The sequence below is a fragment of the Hippoglossus hippoglossus genome, chromosome 6, assembly GCF_009819705.1.
Source record: "Hippoglossus hippoglossus isolate fHipHip1 chromosome 6, fHipHip1.pri, whole genome shotgun sequence".
In the NCBI taxonomy this organism is placed as follows: Eukaryota; Metazoa; Chordata; class Actinopteri; order Pleuronectiformes; family Pleuronectidae; genus Hippoglossus; species Hippoglossus hippoglossus.
The window spans coordinates 17,738,232-17,763,200 of NC_047156.1; the positions used below are offsets into that span (position 1 = coordinate 17,738,232).

At 42.4% G+C, this 24,969-nt stretch overlaps 2 protein-coding genes and 1 long non-coding RNA gene across 3 annotated transcripts; 2 read left to right on the forward strand and 1 right to left on the reverse strand.

The window, feature by feature from the left end:
- Nucleotides 1-1,243: 1,243 nt before the first annotated feature.
- Nucleotides 1,244-3,657, forward strand: LOC117763585 (shaker-related potassium channel tsha2-like). Its single transcript, XM_034588816.1, has one exon. It carries the CDS (start codon nt 1,779-1,781, stop codon nt 3,219-3,221), a length of 1,443 nt encoding a protein of 480 aa, XP_034444707.1. The 5' UTR covers nt 1,244-1,778; the 3' UTR covers nt 3,222-3,657.
- A 2,289-nt stretch (nt 3,658-5,946) lies between these two features.
- Nucleotides 5,947-14,646, forward strand: LOC117763464 (potassium voltage-gated channel subfamily A member 1-like). The gene is made up of 2 exons (XM_034588598.1): nt 5,947-7,263; nt 7,892-14,646. Exon 2 carries the CDS (start codon nt 8,152-8,154, stop codon nt 9,619-9,621), a length of 1,470 nt encoding a protein of 489 aa, XP_034444489.1. The 5' UTR covers nt 5,947-7,263; nt 7,892-8,151; the 3' UTR covers nt 9,622-14,646.
- Nucleotides 14,647-15,745: 1,099 nt separating this feature from the next.
- Nucleotides 15,746-23,821, reverse strand: LOC117763233. The gene is made up of 3 exons (XR_004614129.1): nt 23,732-23,821; nt 22,405-22,565; nt 15,746-16,070 (listed from the first exon to the last, which is right to left on the reverse strand). It is a non-coding gene; the product is annotated as an uncharacterized LOC117763233 (long non-coding RNA).
- Nucleotides 23,822-24,969: the final 1,148 nt, after the last annotated feature.

Sequence of the window (24,969 nt, forward strand, 5' to 3'; positions counted from 1 at the left end):
GAAATACTGCTGAATTTAAGATAATAATAATATAATAACTAGAGGTGACAGAGGGAGGCCATTGTAGACCATGACATCTTATATTCCTCTCTTTCACTTTGACTGATGTATGCGAGTCACATGTCCATTCCTCAGCTTGTTTGTTATTGTTTGTTTCCTTGGATACAGTCGAGGCCTGACACCTTGGCTTGACCCAGACAGTCATTTGCTGAACGCTATATGCTAACAAATTAACAGCAGGCGGCACCGTGTCCTGACACTGACATTTGACTCTGGAATCCAACCCTTTGTTCAGTGATGGAAGGACCATAAAAATGTGCTCCTTTGGGAAGCAGTGCTTTTTAACCTGATTGCAAAAAAACCTTCTCTCTGCCCTGAAAGTTAGTGATGGCAGCTTCTACTCGCCAATGATCACCCTCTTCTGTGTAATAACGCAAACCGTACTAGTTGGTTTAAGTAACACTGATTAGCACCCTCGTGCTATTATTGTTGTTCTCCTGTGTCTACAACTGACGTGACTGACGTAAGTGACAGCCTACAGCTTTATGAAGGCAATGAAGGTGGAATAAACTGACCTATAAAAAGACCACAATGCTGCGGCGCACATATAACTTGACCCTGCACACTGGGGCCACATCTTTTAGACATCTTAGCATTGAATCTTAAAGAGAAGAAAAATAATTAAACTCTAATGTGACTAATAGTTGACACTTTCAAATTTGTCTTAGCAGCAGAGTCTGAAAAGGACTAATAAGACTAGAAATAACTGCAGCTGTTTTTTTTTTTTTACACCTCTGTGACCCCAAGGCCAGGTCACTTGTCTTATGGGGGCTCCATGTGTTCCAGGTTGTACAATTGATCCCTTTAAGTGCGATGACCAGTGAATGTTATTTTGGCTGAGGCTTCCTGAAGACACTATCCTCTCTGGCTACTCAAGTGTCAGTCAAACCAGCAGTTTCCACTGGCCAGGTCCAGAAGGGACCCTGGTCACAGGCTGCTCTGAGCCTCAGAACACTCAAGTCATTTCATCGTATTTATTTCAAGATGCATTTAATACTTAGGAAAAGAACCAAAATATATGCTTATATAATATATGTTTATCATGTTCTCTTGTACTGTTTCTAAATCTGTGGGCTGTGACCCAAAGTAGACGCTGCGTCCTGGAGGTTCCCCTTGTGACAGGAATAGCCCCATGATTTCATGAATGAGGGACCTGCAGGGTGAGACTCTTCATTTCGGAGCAGACTCTGGATCTGAAAACATATTTGAACTCTCTCTGAACAAAACAAGGATTGAGGACTTATTAAAAGCGAATTTTATTTAAAGTATTAATAACTTGCAGTTGGATTTTAAAATAATACACTTGTAAGGCGACATGTTCACTTGGAAAACACTGCAGTGCTACATCGAAGTGAGTGAGTGTGAGAGGGACAGCAGCAGCAGCAAGTGTCATCTGGTCTTCCAACTTGGGGAGGGCTTTGGAGTTTAAAATGGTGTGAATATGATAGCCATCTCCAGCCATCGGTATTGCTTATGCAAGTGGAGATCTGTCTGCACCATTGAAAGTTGACAGTTCAGAGGCACTAATCTGACTAAAGGACGGTGTAAATCAACAACGGAGCAACGACTTTGGATTATCGACAGACTCGGTGGAGCAAAAAAGACCTGAATCTGGGGCGGCTACATGAGAAAGAGAGCCGGGAGGACGCACGGGCTAAAGGGCAAGAGGGAGACACCGAGGAGGTGAGTGAGGGGTTTACCCTCGGAGGGGTAAAAAGATGACTGTGGTGTCCCAGGAGAACCACGACGAGACTGTGGTCGTTACTCCTTTGTTGCAAGATGCTGCCGACTTGGAGCCGGCGGACCAGGAGTGCAGCGAGAGGGTGTTCATCAACATCTCAGGTCTGCGCTTTGAGACGCAGCTAAAGACCCTCTCCCGCTTCCCGGCCACGCTCCTGGGAGACCCGCGCAAAAGGATGCGCTTCTTCGACCCGCTGAGAAACGAGTACTTCTTTGACAGGAACAGGCCGAGCTTTGACGCCATCCTCTATTATTACCAGTCGGGTGGGCGGCTGCGGAGGCCCGTGAGCGTGCCTGTTGACATTTTCCTGGAGGAAATCAAGTTTTATGAACTCGAGGATGAGGCCGTGGACCTTTTCAAAGAGGACGAGGGCTTGGCGAGGGAGGAGGACCAGACGCTGCCCAACAACGAGTACCAGCGCCAGTTCTGGCTCCTCTTCGAGTATCCAGAGAGTTCAGGACCTGCACGGATAATTGCCATCGTGTCAGTTATGGTTATTTTGATATCCATTGTTATATTCTGCTTGGAGACACTACCCGAGTTCAGAGACGTCCCTCCGCAGCCGGACAACAGCAACACGGCGAATGGAAGCGCACAAGGTAAAGCGCCCAGCCCATTCACAGACCCGTTTTTCGTGATTGAGACCCTTTGCATCGTGTGGTTCTCTTTTGAATTCACCATGAGGTTCCTTTCGTGTCCCAGCAAAGCAGCTTTCTTTAAAAACCTCATGAACCTCATCGATGTTGTGGCCATAGCTCCGTACTTCATCACCCTGGGCCTGGATCTCGCAGAGCATCAGGGCAGCAGTCAGCAGGCTGCGTCTCTGGCCATACTAAGGGTCATCCGTCTGGTCCGCGTTTTCAGGATTTTTAAACTCTCCCGGCACTCCAAGGGCCTCCAGATCCTCGGCCAGACGCTCCACGCCAGCCTCAGGGAGCTGGGGCTGCTCATATTCTTCCTTCTCATCGGCGTGGTCTTATTCTCCAGTTCTGTTTATTTCGCAGAAGCAGAAGACCCCGAATCTGAATTTACAAGTATACCTGATGCGTTCTGGTGGGCTGTGGTGACAATGACCACGGTTGGTTATGGAGACATGTGTCCCTCCACCATTTGGGGGAAAGTCGTTGGATCTTTGTGCGCAATCGCTGGAGTACTCACTATTGCTTTACCGGTCCCAGTTATAGTGTCCAATTTCAATTATTTCTACCACAGAGAAAAGGAGGAGGAGGAAAACGTTCAGTTCGTGCACGTGACCTGTGGGCATCAGCAACAGGCCTCATTTGTTGAGTGTGATTCAAACAAAAGTATCCAGTCGCTCTCCAAAACTGAGTCCTTTCAGGAGAGCGACGACCTGGACCCTCCGACACATCCAAAGATAAACCCACTCGAGACATACACGGGGAAACTGACAGTTGTATAAAGAAAATGTGTTTTTTTTTTGTCTTCCAGTAGACACGCAGTTAATGCTTCTCCACGACGGATGCTCCTGGTGCTTTTACGCATGCTGTCTACAGTGGTCTCCAAACGTGGAGCCTCAGAAATTCGTTTTTACAAATACCTTCATGAGGAATTCACGTTATCTTAATTCACCGTATGAGAAAATCATTCCTCCACTTCTCACATATTTCTCATATTGGAGCGACTAGTGGAAACATGCAGAGGGAAGCTGTGGACTTAAATATTATACTCGGGAAACCTTAAATAAAAACATGTGGGAACCCATGAGGCACGCAATAAAACACATGGATTATTTAAATTGGGCCTGCAGCAGTAAAATGTAGCCATCACACGCCTCCATACGTGACAGGGGCAGGTGTTTTTTTTATTTGTTTACCCATAAAGAAATGTCAATATGAACTACATGATCCCAAAGCATTGAGAAGAGTAGGAGAGGACAGACCAGGCGTGCGTAAAAGTGCCAATGACGCACGAGGCATCCAACGCTCCACACTGCAGCACATGGTGAACTAAGACACATTTCCATTAACTGTGTGTCGGGGTTGCGCCGTGTGCACTGTGGATAGGTGGCTGCTGCCATGTACATGAGCACACTGGCACTTGTTCAACTCTCTTGTCCTGCTGCGTTCAAGCCTCCGATGTGTCGGTGCCCAGTGTGTCCTTGTACATAAACACTAGTAGCTTCTTCTATTACGCAGCATGGCGTCCTGGCATAATTGGAACGATGAAAACCTAATTTGCACTTAAGTATCGTGCGGTCAAAGTTAGTAAAACCGCTTCGATTTCGGATAGAAACCTTCTTAAATTAGGTTGTTTGCCTCTGCTTCAACTTGCAGGTTGTTGCCTTAAACGAGGCTCTAACACTCAGGATACTGCGTTCAGGTTTATGGTCTGTTTTTCATAATGAAGACACCAATGACCCACAATAAAAATACACATATCTCGTTATCACATGATAGATTTCCTCTAAATATAACAAGTCTCACATGTCTAAAAATACTACGTCATCTGCAGCCCTTTTTTTTTTTCTTTCTTGGAGCTTGTAATGTGCCGCCAGTGGTCAGAATAAATGAGCTCTGAGCGCCACTCTGTGGATGAAACACATCCCTGCAGACAGCTCAGGAAGCTCAGAGTGCAAAATTAAGACATAAACTGGAATATCTTTGCTCTGTTGCAGCTTGCCTGCTCGGAATTCTGGCTTAAGCCTCCTGAGGCCATGCTCTTTGACTAAGTATGCATTCGGATGCCTGTGATGGTGATCTAAGCTCGGATACCTGACTGCTTTCTCTCACCCCCCAATGTCAACATAGTGAGTTTTGTTTTCTGCTTACTTCCAGGAGGCAAGAGGCGATTAAGTGAAGCTTGTTGTTCGCTTAAAATACTAGTGGGGCATTCTCCTCTCCTCCGAAACACTGGATCATTTTCTCATGGATTATTCTTGCATTGCCAGTGATGTAGCCTACAGAGACCTCACAGTGGAAACCCTTGGGAAAAGTTTAGTCTGCCGCAGTGGACATTTTGTGTATCAGCCATAGAAAAAAACGACATTCTTTTGTGTAGGCTTTTAAAATGACCACGCTCTTTTTGTAGCTGTATAAAAGGCCTTGTGTACATAATGTTGTTTTGTAAAACTTCTGAACTTCCTCTTTTCTTATGCAGCTTACAATGCAAAGTTGGAGCCGCAACCTGCTTCTGTGTTGTTACAATCATTCAGCTTACACTGCAGCTCGCTGTATACAACAAAAGCATTATAGTGCAATGTCTGCATGACGCACATGCATTGTGAATTTTAAATGTAATAAAATATTTATTTTTCTAATTTAAACATGTATGTGAACTTAACTTAATTCTTTTTATAAATAAATGATGGATCAGAGAACATACCCCTCGTTATTTTTTCATGATCCCAATGAAATGGATAAGACTCAGAGAAACAGCAAGTCAGTTCAAGTCCATGCACATTGATTAGTTCAACACACTGATGTATATCGCTGTTGGTGCTCGGTGGTGGCAGAGGCAAGGTCGTCTTGCCACTAAAACAATTAAGTTAATAAAATGTCATTGTGAGGAATGGAGGAGGAACATTTTAACAAATAAGACAGAGGTCTGATCACCTGATTTTGATCTGGAATGTGTTTTTTAGAAAGTCAGACAACGTTTGTTCTGAGTTAGTTCAGCTCACTGTCGTAAGGCCATGATAAACCAAACACTACCATGATTTTATTTTTACTGTTATAATGTGCGTATGTTCTCGAGTTTTACTGAATTGTGGTTTCCTGAGGTGACCCAATCATCTGCGCTGTCCGTGGTGCTGAAAGTGATCCGGCCTCTGCAGAGGATAGTCTACTAAATTCCAACTCACAGCATTAAGACAGGTGACAGGTTCTAATGTTGTGGTTTATATCCATGGCCTGTTTGGAGAAAGTACATTCTAAACCACCATTTATGTTATTTATGTTATGTTATTTTCACTCATTTCCTATAGCTTCACGGCTTGAAGTCAAAAACATACAGATCAGTATTTGTAACATTCCTTGCAATCGTTCCAAATGTGTCTTCTGGGGCCAAATGTAGCAGGTTAATGGCTGAGAGGATGTGATAACTTAGTCAGCATCATAAAGTGAGCACAGACATGAGCACAGACCTGCACTGACAAGCTGACCTGCGGACACAATGTGGACGATTAAAAACAAAATGCAATGCCTTTATTGTTGTTGCATGGTGTACAATTAAGTATCCCAGTGGTACAAATGGTATAACACAACTCACAGACAAGTATAGACACATTATAGTCTGATAAATAGATACAAAGAAGACAAGGAATTCATAGTATGACATGTATATAACACATATGAGTATGTGTGCTCAGTTATATTGCACATTATAACATTGCACATGATTGCACGGTTAGGATTTTACTGCACTTGGTTAGGTTCTCTAAAGGCACTTGGCTTGTTACCCCTTGATTTACTGCTCATTAGTATATAAAAAATACTGAATGACTGTAGCGCACATCGGTCCTTGACACATCCAACGATCATTCAGGAGTGATATGATGACAAGGTGATGATTTCTTCCCTTACTGATCGACAATAGACTGGTCTGTGATTGGCAGATGGTCTCAGATGCTGCCCAGTGTATGATTCAGAGCTCCTGTCTCTCTTTGCGGTCCATTGCGCCAGAGCTGGCACTGCGCGGGCGCTCTTGTTTTTGTGGTGTGTGTGGAGAAGTTGAGTCGGCGTGCTTTAGTAGAGCCGGTCTGCATTGCGTCGAAACCCTCCAACTCCTCCTCCTCCTCCTCCTGCTGCTGCCCTCCCCTCTCCTCCTTTCCTCTCCTCTCCTCTCCCCTCCTCTCTTTTCCCCTCACCTCCCTTGCACTTGCATGTAAAATGCACATCACAACATGCTTGACATTCTGGAGAAAACATTTGGACCTCGCTGCTGCTGCACTTGACTCGTCTCTCCACTCTCCGTTTTTTTTTTTTTGGGGGGGGGGATGCGTAAAATTCCGCTCTCCGAGAAACACACTCCAGCTCGTCATCGCGTCCATACTCGCAGGAGGCAGCAGATTTCTGCTGATGCAGTGATGTCTGGAAATGTCAAGGGCTCGCTTGTTGCCCCATAATGTATCTCTCCCCCCCTGAACTGCTGCGCAAGATTTTCTCCTGCGGTACAGCCTCTACTGTAAAGCTGCTCACACCACCGTGCCGCCAAGCGAGCAACTTTACGGACGCTGCTGCAGCTTTGCAACCCTTCTCTTCTCGCTGCATTTCCATCTCAGGCTTTCCTCATTATAGACTTGCCTGATTTCTCACAAGGCGTTCAGACCTATGAGGGCACTTTGACGGGAAACGGGATGGTGATGATGACCACAGTGAGGCTCTAGGCTTTTCTCCTCGGAAGGTGCAATGTAAAGTTGCCACATGATACCCACTGGTGTCCTGCTGTTGGATGATATTACCCGAGGATGAGACGCATTCAAGACCTTCCAAGATCAACCCACGGTGAGAACTGCTGACTTACACAATGTAGCCATCATGGATTATTTGAATTGACAGCCGCTGTTAATGTAAAGATGATTTACTACTATTCTAATGTTCTCCCTCTTTCTTAAGATGAGATGTGAGTATTTTACCCTGCATTAGGCCTAAAGGCTTTGCGCATATAGAAACATCAGTTGCTATAATGTCAGTATATTATGCGTCAGACTGGAGAGAGTGGCATAGGATAAATCACTGCTATGCTCCTTTAAAACACAAACACATATGACAAACTTAAGTAAAAATCTATACAGAAATGTCAAAGGAATGTAGCAGAGAATGCCACAGCCATTAAGTAAAGGAATTTAAAGATCATGTGTAAAATACAATATAGATCAAAACATTCGTGAACTCCCAAATTAAAAGATTGTAAATACCTATATTGTAGAAATATGACAAATTGATCCTCGGAATAATATATTTTACATACACTATCGGGTGGTTGCACTAAATGTGGGCTGATAGAAGTAAACGGATAAATAAATAAACTGCAGAAAATGCTGAGCCAGCAAATATCTTGGCAGTTTCATCCCATTATTTCCTCCCTCTCCCTCTGTCTCTCCCTCCCTCTCTCTCTCTCTCTGGGTGACAGAGGCAGCAGTAACAACAGCAGCAGATGCACTGGAGAGCAGCAATGGTCAAGTCAGCGAGAACCGCAGTGGAGCCGCACTGAGGCAGAGCAGCCAACCAACCCCCTTGTACCTGGGGACGTCTCCAACAATTTAAGGGGTGTGGGAAGCTGAGGAGTGGAAAATTTCCCCCCGAACCTGAATGCCTGCTCAGTCAGACTAACCGAAAACCCAACACAACTCCTCCTCCTCTTCCTCGTCTTCACCTCCTCCTCCTACAAAAATGACCGTTGTAGCAGGAGATAACATGGACGAGACCTCGGCTGTCCCTGGTCACCCTCAGGACACCTACCCCCCAGACCATAATGACCACGAATGCTGCGAGAGGGTGGTGATCAACATAGCGGGTCTCCGGTTTGAGACACAGTTGAAAACTCTCTCCCAGTTTCCAGAAACGTTGCTAGGCAACCCCAAAAAGCGGATGCGGTACTTTGACCCTCTGAGAAATGAGTACTTCTTTGACAGAAACCGCCCCAGCTTTGATGCCATCCTCTACTACTACCAGTCAGGGGGTCGGCTGAGAAGACCAGTGAACGTCCCTTTGGATATGTTCTCAGAGGAAATCAAGTTTTATGAGCTGGGAGTGGACGCGATGGAGAGGTTTCGTGAGGATGAAGGTTTCATCAGGGAGGAAGTGCGGCCTTTGCCTGAGAGGGAGTTCCAGCGTCAGATGTGGCTCCTCTTTGAGCATCCAGAAAGCTCGGGCCCCGCCAGAGGGATCGCCATTGTGTCTGTGATGGTGATCCTGATTTCAATCGTCATATTTTGTTTAGAGACTTTACCAATGCTGAAAGAGGATGTAACAATTCGAATAGTGGGGAACACTACTATTTATATCAAGCCAAATATCCTTACTGACCCCTTCTTTCTCATTGAGACACTCTGCATAATCTGGTTCTCCTTTGAGTTGATAGTACGTTTTCTGGCGTGCCCAAGTAAACCGGCCTTCTTCAAGAACATGATGAACATGATCGACATTGTGGCTATCATCCCTTACTTCATCACACTTGGCACTGAGCTGGCTGAGGATCCCGACAACGAGGGGATGGGGGAGCAGGCAACCTCTCTGGCCATACTCAGGGTGATCCGTCTGGTCAGGGTGTTCAGGATCTTCAAGCTGTCACGACACTCCAAAGGACTTCAGATTTTGGGGCAGACCCTCAAGGCCAGCATGCGAGAGCTGGGATTGCTGATCTTCTTTCTGTTCATTGGAGTCATCTTGTTCTCAAGCGCTGTCTTCTTTGCAGAGGCAGAGGAGGAGGGAACCCAATTTGGCAGCATCCCAGATGCATTTTGGTGGGCCGTTGTGTCTATGACAACTGTGGGCTATGGGGACATGGTCCCGGTTACTATAGGAGGCAAGATTGTAGGATCTCTGTGCGCCATCGCTGGAGTGTTGACAATCGCACTCCCAGTGCCTGTCATTGTGTCCAACTTCAACTACTTCTACCACAGGGAGACAGAAGGAGAAGAGCAGGCCCAGCTGCTCAATGTCAGCAATCCCAACCTCCCCTCCGAAACCAATTCCAGTCGCCGCAGTTCATCCACTGTCAGCAAGTCGGAGTACATGGAGATTGATGGAGACATAAACAATAGCATCGACAACTTTAGGGAGGCAAATCTCAGAACTGGCAATTGCACTATAGCCAACCAAAACTGTGTAAATAAAAGCAAGCTGCTTACAGATGTTTAGACACTAGTTAGAAACTTTGGGATATCTATTGGACTGTGGAGTAGACCATCAGTTAGGAATGCTTCATTTACCTCCTCAAAGCGCTCTATGGCATTAGGCCTACAACTATGCTCAGCTAAATAGAAAGGAAACAGAAAAAACAAAGCTGTTAGAGTGTATGACAGGTAGTTAGAATAATTAATTCCTCTGATCCTACAACTATATAGGTTTATCAAAAAGAAACCATCGATTACTGCGCATATAAACGGCTCCCTGGAGGATGCAGAACACACACTGTCTTATCAGACGACAGCGTGACAATTAAAATCTTATGCATGGAGTACAGATAACATTACAGCAAGTTGCACAATGCACCAGAAACGTCTGCAGAGACATGCAAGCATCTGCAGTCAAGTGGTAAGCGCCAAGAAGTTAGGTGACCCCCCCTTTCCTCTTCACACACGCCCTCCTCCCTCCTCTCTTCCTACACTGGATCTACTATTCAGCAAAGCACCTTATAGGAGGAAGACTGATCTCTTCTTGTTTGGATGTAAACAGATGGTGATCTACTCGCTTCACGGACATCCGCAATGCTGCTGTTTTCCAGCAGTGGCTGTAAATGTGATATCACCAAGTGATTCAATGTCATGCCCTTTAGATGCAACACAGCACAATGATAAAGTGAGCTTCACACAAGCATGATTAGAGACTTTCCATTTTGATATCGGCATGCATGTGACATATCTCACGTAATGGAAAGGATGTTCTTTTGGATACCTGCCTCCATCCACCTCCCCTTCTCATCTGTTTTCATACCGAGTGCACTGGATGAGTTTTTCATTTGAAATGCTACTCATTTAGAAGTATAGAAACTGAATGTTAAATCTTAAGGGAACAGTACATAAAATGAGATCATAGCATGAAAAAATTAACCTGCATTATGGTCTATTGACTAAGGTACTTTTGTATCCTGGTATATTTAATGCATGACATGAGTATACAGCTTGTTGCAATTCAGGCACTCTGCAGTGCCCTATTGTCAGGGAAACTACGGAAATCAAATTCTGGATGTTTCTGAATTGCGATCGAATATATCCGAACCCACCCTGAGGATGCAGAGTTTCTAATTTTAAAAGTAGACAAAGAAACGGAATAAATATTATCAAAAATGCATATATTCATAAATAAGCACCAATTACAGTATTACATCAATAGTGCAGTGCATGGACCTTCTACGAAGAAGAAAATTATTAGTCATGCTTCCATCTCCATTTCAAATTTTAGTGCATTTTTGTTTGGAATCCACTCAAAAAAGATCATCACCACATTCAACTTCATATCATTGAGAATTCTTCTGACATTAGTTGCTAGTGCCTTTATCCCTTTTACCAACAGGACCAGTGAAAGTGCCTCTGTGTACAATGGTATTTGTGAGGTTGAGCGGAGCTGGTTCACCTTCTGTTTAAGTGTGGAAACACTGTTGGTTAGGATGTTAATGATGCCAGATAAGCAAGGTGGAATTAGAAGCTGATTGTGGTCAAAAATGTAAAAAATAGATGATCCATAGCTGTCATGCACAACCCAGTTTTCATGCACTTAATTATGCCCTTAAGCAGCAATGTATTGTACTCTGCATGTTTACCAATTCAAGTCAAAAGGGAATATCCATCGGTTTTCAGCATCTTTTATTCATGTCTGTTGTTTTTTTTTTGTTTGTGCACCATGCATCCTTTCAGGGTCTCTACCTCAGCGAGGTCATTGCAAACTTGCTGCAGAGCTGCAAGCTTCAATGCAGGGCTTCCTATACCATAATGCAAAATGGAACCTTAAGTGTAAACAGCAGTCATGCAATATTGAATGTGAGAGTCCCAAAGCATAGCCTTTTTACACAAGCACTTAGGACAAATAGTGTACCCGAATCCTGCTCCTTTTGTTCACTTAAAGCTACGCACAATCAGAACATTCATCATTAGAGAGTTAAGCGAGGTTGCCTGTTTTATATGTTGCTTTCTTTGAAACAGTGGTGTATAAAGTCACTGTGTTATGTTTCAACACGTGTGGGAGAGAGAGTAGATGGAAGTTTGATGTAGTTTTTAAATCTGTCATCGTGCAATCCAAAGCGCAGCCCGACTTTTTGCACAGTCATTTCGTTCTGTTGCCTAAGTCTTTTTTTTTTTGCTAGTTAGATTTTCTTTCCTTGTCACCGTGCTTGCTCACACGTAGTGCGTTGTTTCTCAGCACATTGTCCCAAACAGGCTGACTGCAGATATAGACGGGGACAAATTGTAACAACTACTTGAAAATCTCCAGCTACTGTACATCAATCTACACTCAGTATTAAGACAAATTCATTCTAACGACGGTAAGATTTTGTACCATACGCCCTTTTTGTTTTAGATTTAGCAATCTCCTGACAAGGTCCTGTGAAAAACAAAGCTCTGCTGCAGTGCTACTTGAATGTCATAGTCGTTTCTGTTGGTGCAATGGCTATCTTTTGTGGTGCTACTGCAGGACCACCATCGTTGTCCTGTCACCATCACATATTATCTGAAGCTTTCATTAATTGTTTTCGACGAGACTCTGTGATTCTTGTTCCTGACGGTTTTTGTTATTGGTGGTTGGTTAGTATAGGGAACTGTTTATAATTTCATTTGAAACTGATCTTTGTACTGTACGGCTGAAGGGTGTCTGCCTCAGGCGAGGTAACAATTTAAGAGCCTTGCTCAATGTCAGTATCTTATCACAGGAGCAAAAAAAGACACATCTGTGTCAGGGATCTTCAGCTTGTGTAGAGTTTCTCATACAGAAGGACGCCAATAACACCCAATACCATATATTTGATACTATATATATCTGTGTCTGCATAGATATACATATATATAGGGTGATTCAAGATAATTATAGTCGACTCATAAATGCAGCTATCAGGAAATTGTTGGCCTTGGTCATCTCGGATGACTGATGCTGGAAAGTAGGTGATATGTGTAACATGTCCTGCATGCCACAGCTCACATGAGGTGAAGAAAATAGATATGACACCCCTCACATTTGCAGCGCTGTTGCTTTCCCGCTGTGAGGGCATGTACGGATGGTGCTATGCATTAAATTACCCAAAAAAAGAAACATGCATTCTTTAACAGCAATAGATTAACAGAATAACCAGTTTCTTAGACGCTTTTTTGTAAAAAAAAATAAATAAATATATATGTAATGAAAAACAAATCTATTTTGAATGTCAGAGGAACTGTGATCACTTGACAGATACTCACAACAGGGCTGTTTATGTACCAACCTCTTGCTCTCTGCTCTGTGATTTTTGTAAGGTCAACGGGGTTAAAGTGTAGAAGGCCGACTTTTTGTTAGGAGAATCACGGGAAAAAAAATCAAAACAAAAGCTTTGTAATAGTGGCAGTCCCCATGAACCCCGCAAGTCAGACTCCAGTCGTTTTTTGGCAGTTATAGGAACAAAGGCCGAACCTTGTAACGAAGTCCCAAAGGAACGGCCCATAATGCACTTAGAGAGGATCTATTATCGGTTCACTGGACTGATCGGCCGCACGAGTGAACGTCAGAGAAGGTGCCTAAATTGTTTTTACATATTCATTTCTTTGAAGTTACTGTCAGATGTTACGCTTCTGCAAAGAAACAAAAGCGAGAAGATCTAAGAAAAAATGACATTCATTTAAACTGAGAAAAAACGAGAACAAAATGCAATTTAGCTACAATAAGATAGAGAACAGTAACCACTATATACTGCAATTATGTATGAAAAACAACTTTAATGTGTGTTTTTATTTTCCTTTTTTTTTTTTTTTTTGGTGGCACTGTAACATGACTGATTTAGGAAGAACATGCCATACACTGGAATATATCAAAGATAGTTTGTTCCACTGGCAAGCCATGATAATGAAACTACTGTATTATGATCAATTGTTATACAATAAATGATATGGACTATAAGTGTACTAAAAAATACAAATGGTTTTTCTTTTTGGTTTCTAGATAAAAAAAAATAGAGAATTCATTCAAACACCATGTTCCCATTGTTTCCAGTCTCTTGCTGAACCTACTGCTTTAAAGTATCTCTACAGGAACCTACTGATCACAAAAAACTGCATGGTCGACGGAAGACTGCATGAGCTTTTCAAACTGTGGATCAACTATAAAACAGTTGCATCATTTCAAAACAAAAAAAAGAAAAGAAACCCTTGCTTTCATCTGCACCAAGGCTTTGTGTAAAAGGCCCTGTTCAGGAGTTGTGTCGTGAAACGTGTCCTCCGCAGGATTTCTTAAAAAGCACCTTAGCACCGACCTCATCACCAAGACGACGCTGGGCATCCGAGCCGTGCCCAGCGTGTGCGGATGTTCAGCTTGTGCTCGCTTAGGCTCTGAATGTGAGCGAGGACATCAAGGGCTATAGTTTCTCAAACTCTATCTCTATTCTACGACTGAAGCGCTCGCTCCAGTGACATTTCGCCCCCCCATTCCTATCTCAGTCTAGACTGTAGTGATACCGTGTTGTGAGAAACATGCCTGTCATGTCCAAACAGGGCCTGTGCCACACACCCTTGTCTGTACCACATTGGTTTTTTAAGGCATTTCTTGTTTGCTGAAGGTCGTGATGCTGGACTGCTCTCTGCCTGCTGAGGAGGCACTGGACGGGATCAAATGTCGGGATTGTTGTTGTGTACCTCTCTCGCCAAAGGTGACTTCAAGTGAGAAGATCTGGTCTGTGTTTAATGTGCGATGGCTGAGTTTGTCTTTTTCTGTCGAGAACGCACATTTAAATCACTGGTAGGGACGTTTTTTGGAGAAAAACTTGCAAAGGGACTGTTGAACTCTTCTTCTTTTCATGCACACGAAAACCAAACTCTGATTGTGTTATCTGATCCATCATGTTGTGTTTACTGAGGATTATGCTACAATGTGTACAGTTGTCTGATGATGACAAAGGCATGGTCTGTGATCTATGCAAGGGTTATTTTTTTTCTTCTTATATCACTTATGATTTCATCTTACATTAACTTCAATAAATTTTTAAGGATCTGCTGGTGTACGCTCATTTTGGTTGGGGGGGGGGGTGGGGGGACTTAAACCATCCACTGTGCACTAAGTTGTCCTAGGCGTTTCTGCGGCGCACTAACAGGAGAAATATGCTGCAGTGTGCAGTGTTACAGAACTGGAAGTCTCAATCTAAATGTGTCTACCTCTGTACTACCCTCTCGCGTAAGCCATTAGCAGTGATTCACAGGGCTAAGGTAAGGGTTCCACACTAATCCCCAGTCCCAGGAGAGCCCCACTTACCTCTGTCATTCCCTACGAGTTGTTACACACCTCAGAGGCCTGAAGAAAACCCATCACTCCCTTTTTTTTCCTTCCTGTATTCTCACGCACACATTCGTGAAACCGTTAGTGTGATTCTGAGATGCTGTCCGCTTGCTGAGTGCTAAGTTATCTTTATAATTTATTTATAGATTAATGTGCTGATTATTTACCTAAGGCCCAAAGTAACAAGGTGAAGATATTCAGTTTTACTATCGCATACGACAAAACGACCAAGAGTAGCAGCGAAACGTCACATTTGAGATGTAAACAAATTGGGAATGTTTAGTATTTTTTACTTGAAAACAGAAATTCAAAACGTCATATAAAAATTATTATTTGTCAAATAATTTTCTGTTGCCAAACTAAAACTGTAAAAGTACATGTCTCTTCATTAGATTACTTAACACACACACCCACACACACAGACACACATATTCAAAGATCCAACCATAGCTGTAAAACAACAGTCCACGTGCCAGTGCAAGTGCAGTGGGCTATATCTCGTAAACCAATACCACTTACGATTATAATTTATTTATAAATTAGTGTGCTGACTTTTACTATCAAATATGAATAAGAAACTATTGTAAATGTTTGTTCATTTACTTATAAAAAATAATCCAATCATTATTTGAAAAATTATTATTTGGCAAATCCTTTTCTGTTGCTAATTTCAAATAATAAAAGTGTCTCTCAGTTTTGAGATATTCCGGTAAACAGTTACCAGACACCAATTTCTGTGCGCAAGCCTAAAAATGATGTACCCCCCCAAAAAAAGGTTTCCGTTCTTCATGCCTTTTCATTGCATCCATTACCTCCAGCTCCTTTGAAAGAGATAAGTCAGAATGTGATACTGAAAAAAGTTAGACACACAAACATGGAAGTAGCATAATTTAAAGGGGATATTTATTATTTGGGTTATTTCCGGTCTATTTTTTCAGCATAAAAACGGAAATACAGGGCTATAGTTTGCACCTTTTGTGTAAAAAACATTTGCACAAAGTGAAATGTTTTGTGAAGATAGCGGATGTGGCTGTAGAACATTCGTCCTCTACCCAGAAGATCAGCGGTTTGATCCCAGTCTTCCCCATCTGCATGCCGAAGTGTCATAGAAAAAGTGCTGCCCATAGATGCACCGTATGAATCTGTGAATGGCAATAAACTGGACTGTAAAGCGCTTTGAGTGGTCATCAAGACTAGAAAAGCTGCTATAAAAATACAGACTATTTACAGACCATTCACTATAGAATCCGGACACTTCATGCTTTCAAACAATGTATAATTAGTGATGGCCGAGTGAAGACTGAGTGCAGCAGGGACCAAAACACACCTAAAGTAGAGCAACCCTGGCCAAAGTGTTCCACTGGTGGGATGGTGTGTTTGAAAAGGTGAAGTTTAGTTTTCGTCGGTCATATAATTAAATCATAACCTTTTTAGACACACTCTTAAACAAATTGTTTTTAAGAGTGTGATTCTAAAGGCATTTTTTTGTCATATAACAAATAGGTCTTTCAGCACTAAATCTGTCGAGTGCAGTGACAAAAAAATCAGCCGACAAACACACACATCCAATCATAGAACAGTGAAAGGAAAATCGAGCCGTGAAGCTGAAATGAGGGGGCGTCATTTTTGGGGTGTGAAAATGATTCACTCCCACTTCTGTCCTCTGATAGCGCGTGAAGCCGAACATTTCACAGCAGATGCATCCTGGTGAATGCTGTAGCTCGTCTGTCCCTCTCAGTGTCTGTGTCCACCACAGACACTGTGTCTGTGTCTGCAGCCCGGGTCTGTGTTTGCTGTACGGTGACCTTAACACCATCCAGTCTCTTCTTCCTTGTCCTCTGCATTGCCCTCAGGAAATGCAGCACTCCTCACTCTGCAGGCAGCAGCAGCAGCAGTAAGGGTGGGGTGAGCTGGCGCAGGTCCCACTCTTCTTGCACACACACTCTCTCTCTCTCTCTTTCTCCCTGTGTCCGTGTCTGTCTCTCACTCGCTGCCTCTCCTGAGTGCTGTGAAGCTCCACTGGACTGCAATAGCAGAGCGTCGTACAGGAGAGGAGCTCAGCTGTAGGAGAGATTGTACCTGCTTTAATTCAATTCCTCTCCCTGTTGTCGCAGACACACACACACACACACACACACACACACACACACACACACACACACACACACACACACACACACACACACACACACACACACACACACACACAGCTGTCAAATAATAAGTCTAAATGCCTGTGTTGATTTTTTACATCATTACCTTTTATTTGTTTATTTTTATAGGACAATTACAGCACATAACTTATAAACAATACCACATCGCCTACCACAGCATTTATTGTGTAGCCCATAGCATACCTGTGAAGCCTCTCCCTTTATGGACTTTGAAATACACAAAACTTTGGCACGATTAAATCGCAGGTTGTTGTGTTTTTGTCTCAACAGAAGAAAGCAGCTCAATTGCCATAAATTACAGCTACAAGCAGCAATGGGCTGCACAAACACAAGGGTTTTAATAACAAACCAAACAGTGCAAGACACAAACAATTATGCAATAAAATTGTAACGCCAGCACCACAACCATGATGAGTCGATAACTGATCTCTCTTAAAAGACGTGATCCATTCTAAGTTCTGCATAAAGACTTCCACGTGTCACGCTGAGCAAGAACAAGACAATTGTCCAAATGAAGATGAACAGATTTAATAAAATCATCAAAACCTCACGTATCTAACTTGTCAAATCCCACAAAAATACACCAAAAATCAGTTTGGGTGCCCCAAGCTTCGTCAGCCACAAGCGCATTGAGTCCTCCTGAAAACATTCTTCTTTAAAAATGAGTCACAAATATATTATTACTATTTTATACAAGGCTGAACAATCTTCAAAAACAGCTGGACACTGGTTTAGTTTTCATCCAATAGTGAGACTGAGTCAAAACAAGCTACAATATCCATGGTTTATTGGAGTGATTACATGGAGTATATTTACAAATTATTTTCTGTTTTGGCAAGTATCATAACCAGACCTGCAACAACTGACAGAGTTGGCTCCATTGGGTGAAGAAGAAAAATAATACGCAAAGAACACAGATTATTACCAGACTGAACATGAAGAAGGTTGAGTGTTCACACTGTCAGATGGATGTTTAAAGGTGGTCTCACGTTCACACTTTCGTTCAGATGTCAGCCTGAACATGCAAATGACAAACATGTAGTTAAAACTGTGGTTTAAGCCACTGTCCTGGTAATCCCTGATCCGTGTGATGGACTAATTGAGGTGCTGTCGGTCAGCGGTGTAACGGGCCTTCACCGAGCTTAATACCCTCGCCCTCCTCCTCCCTGCACACTCTACACAACACCTGAAGACAAGTCTGCTTGAATGAAAAGTCGACAATCAGCTGTGAGCCAAATGTTTTCCTGTCAGGGATGTAAATGCACTGCGGCTGCACGTGCTGTCTCTCACAAACACACACACACACACACACACACACAAACACAGAGAGAGCGAGGATGGTCGATTTGCCTGAGTCAGGCCTCTGGCTCACTTGATATTCCCAGATCGATGTATTTGAAGACAAACAATCATCCCATATCCCTTGAACAGAAATGCCATGCTTTTCCTGTTGACGTCATCCAAAAACTTTCTCCAGGGCCTTTTCATTGTCGCCCGATCAGCTTTGCCTGCAGAGTATCATATGATTTGCCTGTATCAAATTGCCAGCTGTCCTCTGCTGTCGCACTGTGTAAAACCAAATCAGTGAGATTCCTGTGCACGGCGCTCTAACAGCTTCATGTAGGTTCTGAATGTTAACAATGTGCAATATAGCTCTCACAGCATTATTGGATCCACCAAGCTAAAGGCAAAGCCCTTGGGCCTAACACCACCCCGCCCCCAGGTCCGAGCCCACCAGTTCATCTCTTATCCCCCGATCCCAAAGGCCCTCTCTCTGGCCCACTTCCTCTTTGCATTACCTCCATCAGGCCAGGCTGCTGACACACTTGTTTAATAATTAAGGGCATGTCCATAATTTCCTCGTCCTTGTGGAAGTCCACAAATGGTCTCTGTGAAACTCAGGCCAGTTAAATGTACCTCTTTACCTCGGGCCACTGACAGCCCTACACCACTGTAGTGATACGGCAGAGACGATACGATCCAGAGAAGGTGGTGATGACCTGATTAGAAGGGATGAGTTCATCATGAATGAACCACTCCTCTTTTTATGTACCGGTTTATTTGATTTCCATTGACGTAGACACAGGCTCATCCTGTGGTGTGGTGTCTAACCATCACAACATGTTCAGGGGGAAATGCATGACTCAGCACATTGACTGAAAACAAACATCAATATATATATAACAAAGTCTGTTTGTCCACGATCCCTCCATAAAATGATCAATCTGTAAAGTGATCAGTTCATCTATTCATCCACCCGACTGCTTGGAACCTGCATGCGAACACATTGGCGATTCCGAATTAAGACGTTCACTATGTTGGCAATATTCCCATATTGGTCTGATTTGCAGTTCATGTCCTAAACTGTGATATCAGGTGATGAGGATCTCAGTTTACGTGCTGAGCTCCGGCCCAGTGTGCAGGGTCAGCAGCGCCTTTGTCTGGGCGAGAAAACTCAAAACGGAATCGGTGCTGTGACCTTCCCACTTCAATTACATCACCACACAGCGCTCAAGGAGGCCAGCAAACACAAAACCACAAAAAAGGATATCAGCAAGAAGAGTGAGGGACCTGCTGAGATTCGCACAACCTGAGCATCGACTGTCTGCGCTGACTGAAGACTGAACCAGCAACAGAGGTACCAGGGAATTTTCTTCTTCTATTTATTGATGAATGACCCGATCAATTAATAATTTTAGCTTTAGAGTAATGGTTAGTTGGGAAATTACCATGTAAATCAGGATCCATCAACAAATTTCTGCCCCATAGAAGGTTAATACGAGCATAATCAACGTCTCTCGTCCAACTACTCGTCTGTAGTCAAATATCTGAATTAACCTTATATACTATATAGCAGCATTTTAATATCCAGGTTAAATATCAGTGAGTCATGCGCGGCTTTCAAAAGAGTCAAATTAGAGTCAAGCATCGTAAGTTTGCATGAGAGGACACAAAGACATTGTTGGACATAAAGCAGCGTCCATGTTGCTCTACATACAGACCCCTCGCAGCAGAGCCATTACATACTGTACGATGATGAAGGAGCATGTCAGTTTTCCTGGCCAGGACACATTAACTGGACTGCTCGTGGAATTTACAGTAAAGGCTTGTGTGGCTCAGTTGAGAGTTATGCACACTGCAAAAAATACCCACCTCATCATGTCCGTCAACATTTACTGAGTCTCCTCTGAATAGGAATTTAAAAAAACAAGACAATGAATAATGCGCCAATGAGGGGACATTAATATATACATTTTAAGTGTCAGTTAAATTAGGCTTTATTTTCCTCTAAATTAAAGCCCCAACTGGAATTATTTACCTCAAATTTCGGTTCTAATTATAATGGCAACTCATTATTTTTTTCCTTATCAAATATTTTGCTAATGACTTTTTTGATAAGCAGTTTGGTCTATAAAACTGGTAAAATGTCCCCTTTCTCACAGCTTAAAGTGCCTTATTTTGTCTGAGCAATGTTCGAAAACCCAAAGAGATTCAGTTTACATCAATATAAAATTAAGACCCATTTCCTTGCGGAAGCTGGAACCTCAGAATTGTGCCGTTTTGGCAACAACCAATATAGTTGCTAATTATCTTTCCATCCAATTAACCTGACAAATAATTGCATCCCTCATTGTAAAAGCTCAACATGGGACTAAACTTCAAAACGGGAATTTTTTGCAGTGCAAGCAGCTGCACTGGTGAGAGAGCCTGTCAATGGCTGACAAATGGAGAGAGAGAGAGAGAGTGCTTTCTGCTGAGAGCAGTCCCTGCAGGTTTCCCATGCAGCCAGCGGGCCTGGAAATTATACTTACACATGTACATACTGTACAGATCTACATACACACATATACACATACAAACATACAACAAGCATACATACATATCAAATTGCTCACACGCAAAAATATCACTTCCCTAAATATGTCTGAACCTTTTCATCAGGATTCACATATAATTCTCAGAGAAATCAAGGGAAATGGATCCTGGATCCACCCCTAAACGGGATCTGAACCAAAATGTAATGGGTTCTGACCCCTATGTATCCTGACACATGATTTTGTGGTCATCTGTCCAGTAGTTTTTGTGTGATGCTGCTAACTAACAAGCAAACGAACGCTGAGGGAAACCTAACATCCACGGCGGAGGTCAGTAAAATGATGTATTGCAGGTTATTCTAAGTGAAGAGGAGAGGAGTCTGTAGAAAATAAAAACAAATACTTTAATATTTTCTATGTTGCATTATTAAGTACAGTGCAGGGAAGTGTCAGAGTGGATCTGCTGTTACATGAGGCTTAAAGCAGCCTCACTTAATCTCCAGTATGTAACAAATACTAAAGTATAAGTGCAATGACAGAACCTGCGCAGTCCTGGCTCACCTGCGCAGTGTCACTGAAGATGGCACAAAACCACCACAGACAACACAGCTGCAGTTTGGGGACGGTATCGTGTATATTTTGGCTCACGATCCATCTGTTACTGTCAGCTAGCTCCACAGCAGCAGCCACTGCAGCTATTCTGTGCCCTCTCCACATGCCCTCTCACTGTAGCTGCAGTCCTCAAGAAAAGCAAGATTTCAGCAGTTTAACAGACTGAACCCCTGCAGAGGGCTGGCTCTGTGGAAGAGTGAAAAATCAGGGCTTTTTCTGCCTCGCCCGATGTTACACCTGACTCCAGTTAAATGCAGTTTGTAGACATTTATTTTGCAAATACTCAGCATTCATCAGTCAGACATTTAGAGACAGGAGTTTGAAGTCACCTAATTTCCCCCAATTGAGTTCTTAAATAAGAACAAATGTGACAGTAACATCCAGGACTTCTCTACCTCTAAGCTCCTTTGCTTCATCATCCAGCTTCACTCCTCCTCTATCCCCTTTATGATAATGAGCATAAATATGCTGTTTCAGCAGTGCAGGAAGATCAATAAACTAATCAGTGGCAACACTGTCTGTCACAAAACGCTCAAAGATCCAGTCCATGCAGCTTTTAGGGCAAATGTTTCCGGCGGAGCAGAAAGAAGAGACAACAACCAGAGTTATTTTCTGTAGCTTGCAGAAAGGGAACAGATGCTATTCTTGAACGCGTCGGACGTGCATCATCACAAACATACCTGCACTGTGTTTTCAGTGCAGCGTCTGCGTGAGTGTGTGCTGGTGGAGGAACACTCTCCTCCTCCTCCTGCTCCTCCTCCTCCTCCTCTCAGCAGAGCAGAGCCCCCCTCCTCCCCTCCCACTCTGTGTGTTGCTGCTGACTCATTGTCACAGCCCTTGAATCTGCTGCCCACCTGCATTATTCACACACTCACCTTCCTCTGCTGCTGCCTCCTCAGCACCTGGAGCCTGTAAACAGCGGGATGGTGGTGGTGGTGGGGTGGTGGTAGTTCAGGGTGGGTTACTTCGAACATCCCCGGGTCTGAGCAGAGGGGCGTCTGTTTCAACAACATGTCTCTTTACTCCAGGACGGGCGCTGAGAGGATCAACAATCCATTAGTCATCTACTAAGATTTGTTATTTTCTAAGCTTTTTTGAAAAACACAATGAGCTTGTACATGGAACAATTCTCCAAATGTATTCATTGATGTGTGGTTTTACTTGAAGCCACAGAGCTAATAATAAGGATTGACTTAAATGTGGAGCTTACTGAAAGGATAACTGGCCCCTCCGATCTAGAAAAATCCTACATCCACCGCTGGAGTCACCCGATATGAAGCATTCACACACACAATTTCATTTAATATCCGTTGGTGATAAAAAAACATGATTTAAAAGAATATTTTAAAAAGTTAATTATTAATATTCTCAGTTACTTACAAGAATAAACTGAGTTTGCATCCAAATGAATCGCAAATTTCAAAAAGAATCCTCAGAAAATGGCAAAAGAAAATGCTTACGTTTCAATCCGCTCGTTACATGAATATTAGGAGTTAGTTCATGGAGATAAGCAGCAGGTGACTGTCAAGTGACAGAATTATAAAAAAGCACTAATCAAAACTCAGAAAAAGGATCCTCATCGGTCCACATTTATTTATCTTATTTTGGTATCAGGATCTGGAAATATGAGTCAGACATTAGCTAAACACACTAACTAACTAATTTCGTTTTGCCACTCAGGTTTTTTAAGTGTAAATTGAAAATAGACTTTCACTGACCCTGAAAGATAACATCATTTTAAACAGAAACCGTTTTAATTCTTACATTTTTAAAGTGTGAAGCTATAAGAGTAAATGAGATATAGAAGGTTTTGAGTGATAATAACTCAACATTTGTTCATTTTATAAGCAGTGGTGATTTGTCTTGTACTTTAGGTTCCTGGCAGCTTCAAAGTTTGTTGAAATGGATAAATCAATAAGTTAATGTATAAGTTATAAGTCATATAGCTGAATGGGGGCAGTTTAAAAGCAGCTGAACCTTAAATGCAAAATAAACCAAAATGAATGTGAGCATTAGGTGAAAAAGAAAAGATCAAAGTGAGGATTTTCTGCTTTTCTTCCCATTAGCACAAACAAGCTTATACACATCGAGAACCGAGGCTTCAGCCGCAATTTGCGCCAAAATGTGAACTCGTTTCCAGAGTCATAACTCAGTCAAATCAACACACACAGACATGATAAACACAAATTGTGTGTTACTTACGCCCCCCAATGGTGTCGTTGTTTCCAACCTTGTATCGGAAACACATCCAGAAATCCGTTTTGAAATCACAGGAAAAAGACGCTCCTTATATAGATTTTTTACTTTTCTTCTGTATCAAATCAATTTAGTGATAATTTTCTAAACATTCATGGCAACAATGTGAACACAAACTGCAAGTGGATAATTCGCCATCAGTTAAGTAGTGCCAGATAGTAAACATTTTAACTAAGAAGAAAATCAACTCAACGTGTATAGCCCACATTACACTTCCTGTGTTCATATTGTAAAAATCCGTATAAACAATTTATTTTGGATTAGTTCCCACCCAGAATATTTTTGCAAAGCCATGTTGGTTTTATTGTTGCGAACTCATGTTATTATGTATCATGACAACTTTTATCACCAATTTTAGTGTTATTCATGTTATTGAGTCCATGTTTCCCACTGATTCTAATTAAATATCTTTATTTCTTCTATATTTATTTATACATAAGAAGTAATTTACTGTTTTATTTGCTAAATATATGTTTACAGATGTATATTTATATTTTCAGATTTTCCAGCAGAACCTACACTTTTGTACAAAAACTATTGAATTTGCCAAAAACAAAAACCCATTATAACTTTGTCTGGTTGTAAAAAATCTTAATGTGTTTCAAATGAGGGGAAAGGTGGGGAAATTAAACCACATTAACAAAACATTATACTTTCTGTTTACACTCCCCAATGCTCACAAAATGATGGGAACTTTACAATATAAGAGGGGAAAAAAACACACTGGAATCAGGGATTCGTGGGAATGAATAAATCCAGAGGCACCGGATTCAGATACAGTATCTTACTGCTGAGACAGTAAAGTATTTGTATCAGTTGTGCTCCTCCTTGTGTCTGTCACTAGTCCTACAGGACAAATAAAGTGCTGCAGGAATCTGCTGCTGCATAAGCTGAAGAGCTGCAAACTGAAGCCCTGAGATCTGCACGCTTGCTGCTATAAATAAAACATATGATCAAAGCCTCCTTCTGAACCTTATATATATCTAATGTGCTTGATAAATACAGTGAAATTTAACAGTGTTATTTAGCAAGAAAAACATGATGCATCAGAGAAAAGTGTTGTATCCGAGTGTCATTCAGTGTAACCTTGTGTGTGCTGACCCAAAGTTTGACTGCAGAGCTTCATCAGTAAGAGAAAGTCATCTGCCCCCTAGTGGAAGACTTCGGAATATGAAACAGGTGTG

Excerpts from the sequence above, each read along its gene's own strand:
- LOC117763585 (XM_034588816.1), top strand. The coding sequence starts at position 1,779 with ATGACTGTGGTGTCCCAGGAGAACCACGACGAGACTGTGGTCGTTACT.
- LOC117763464 (XM_034588598.1), top strand. The coding sequence starts at position 8,152 with ATGACCGTTGTAGCAGGAGATAACATGGACGAGACCTCGGCTGTCCCT.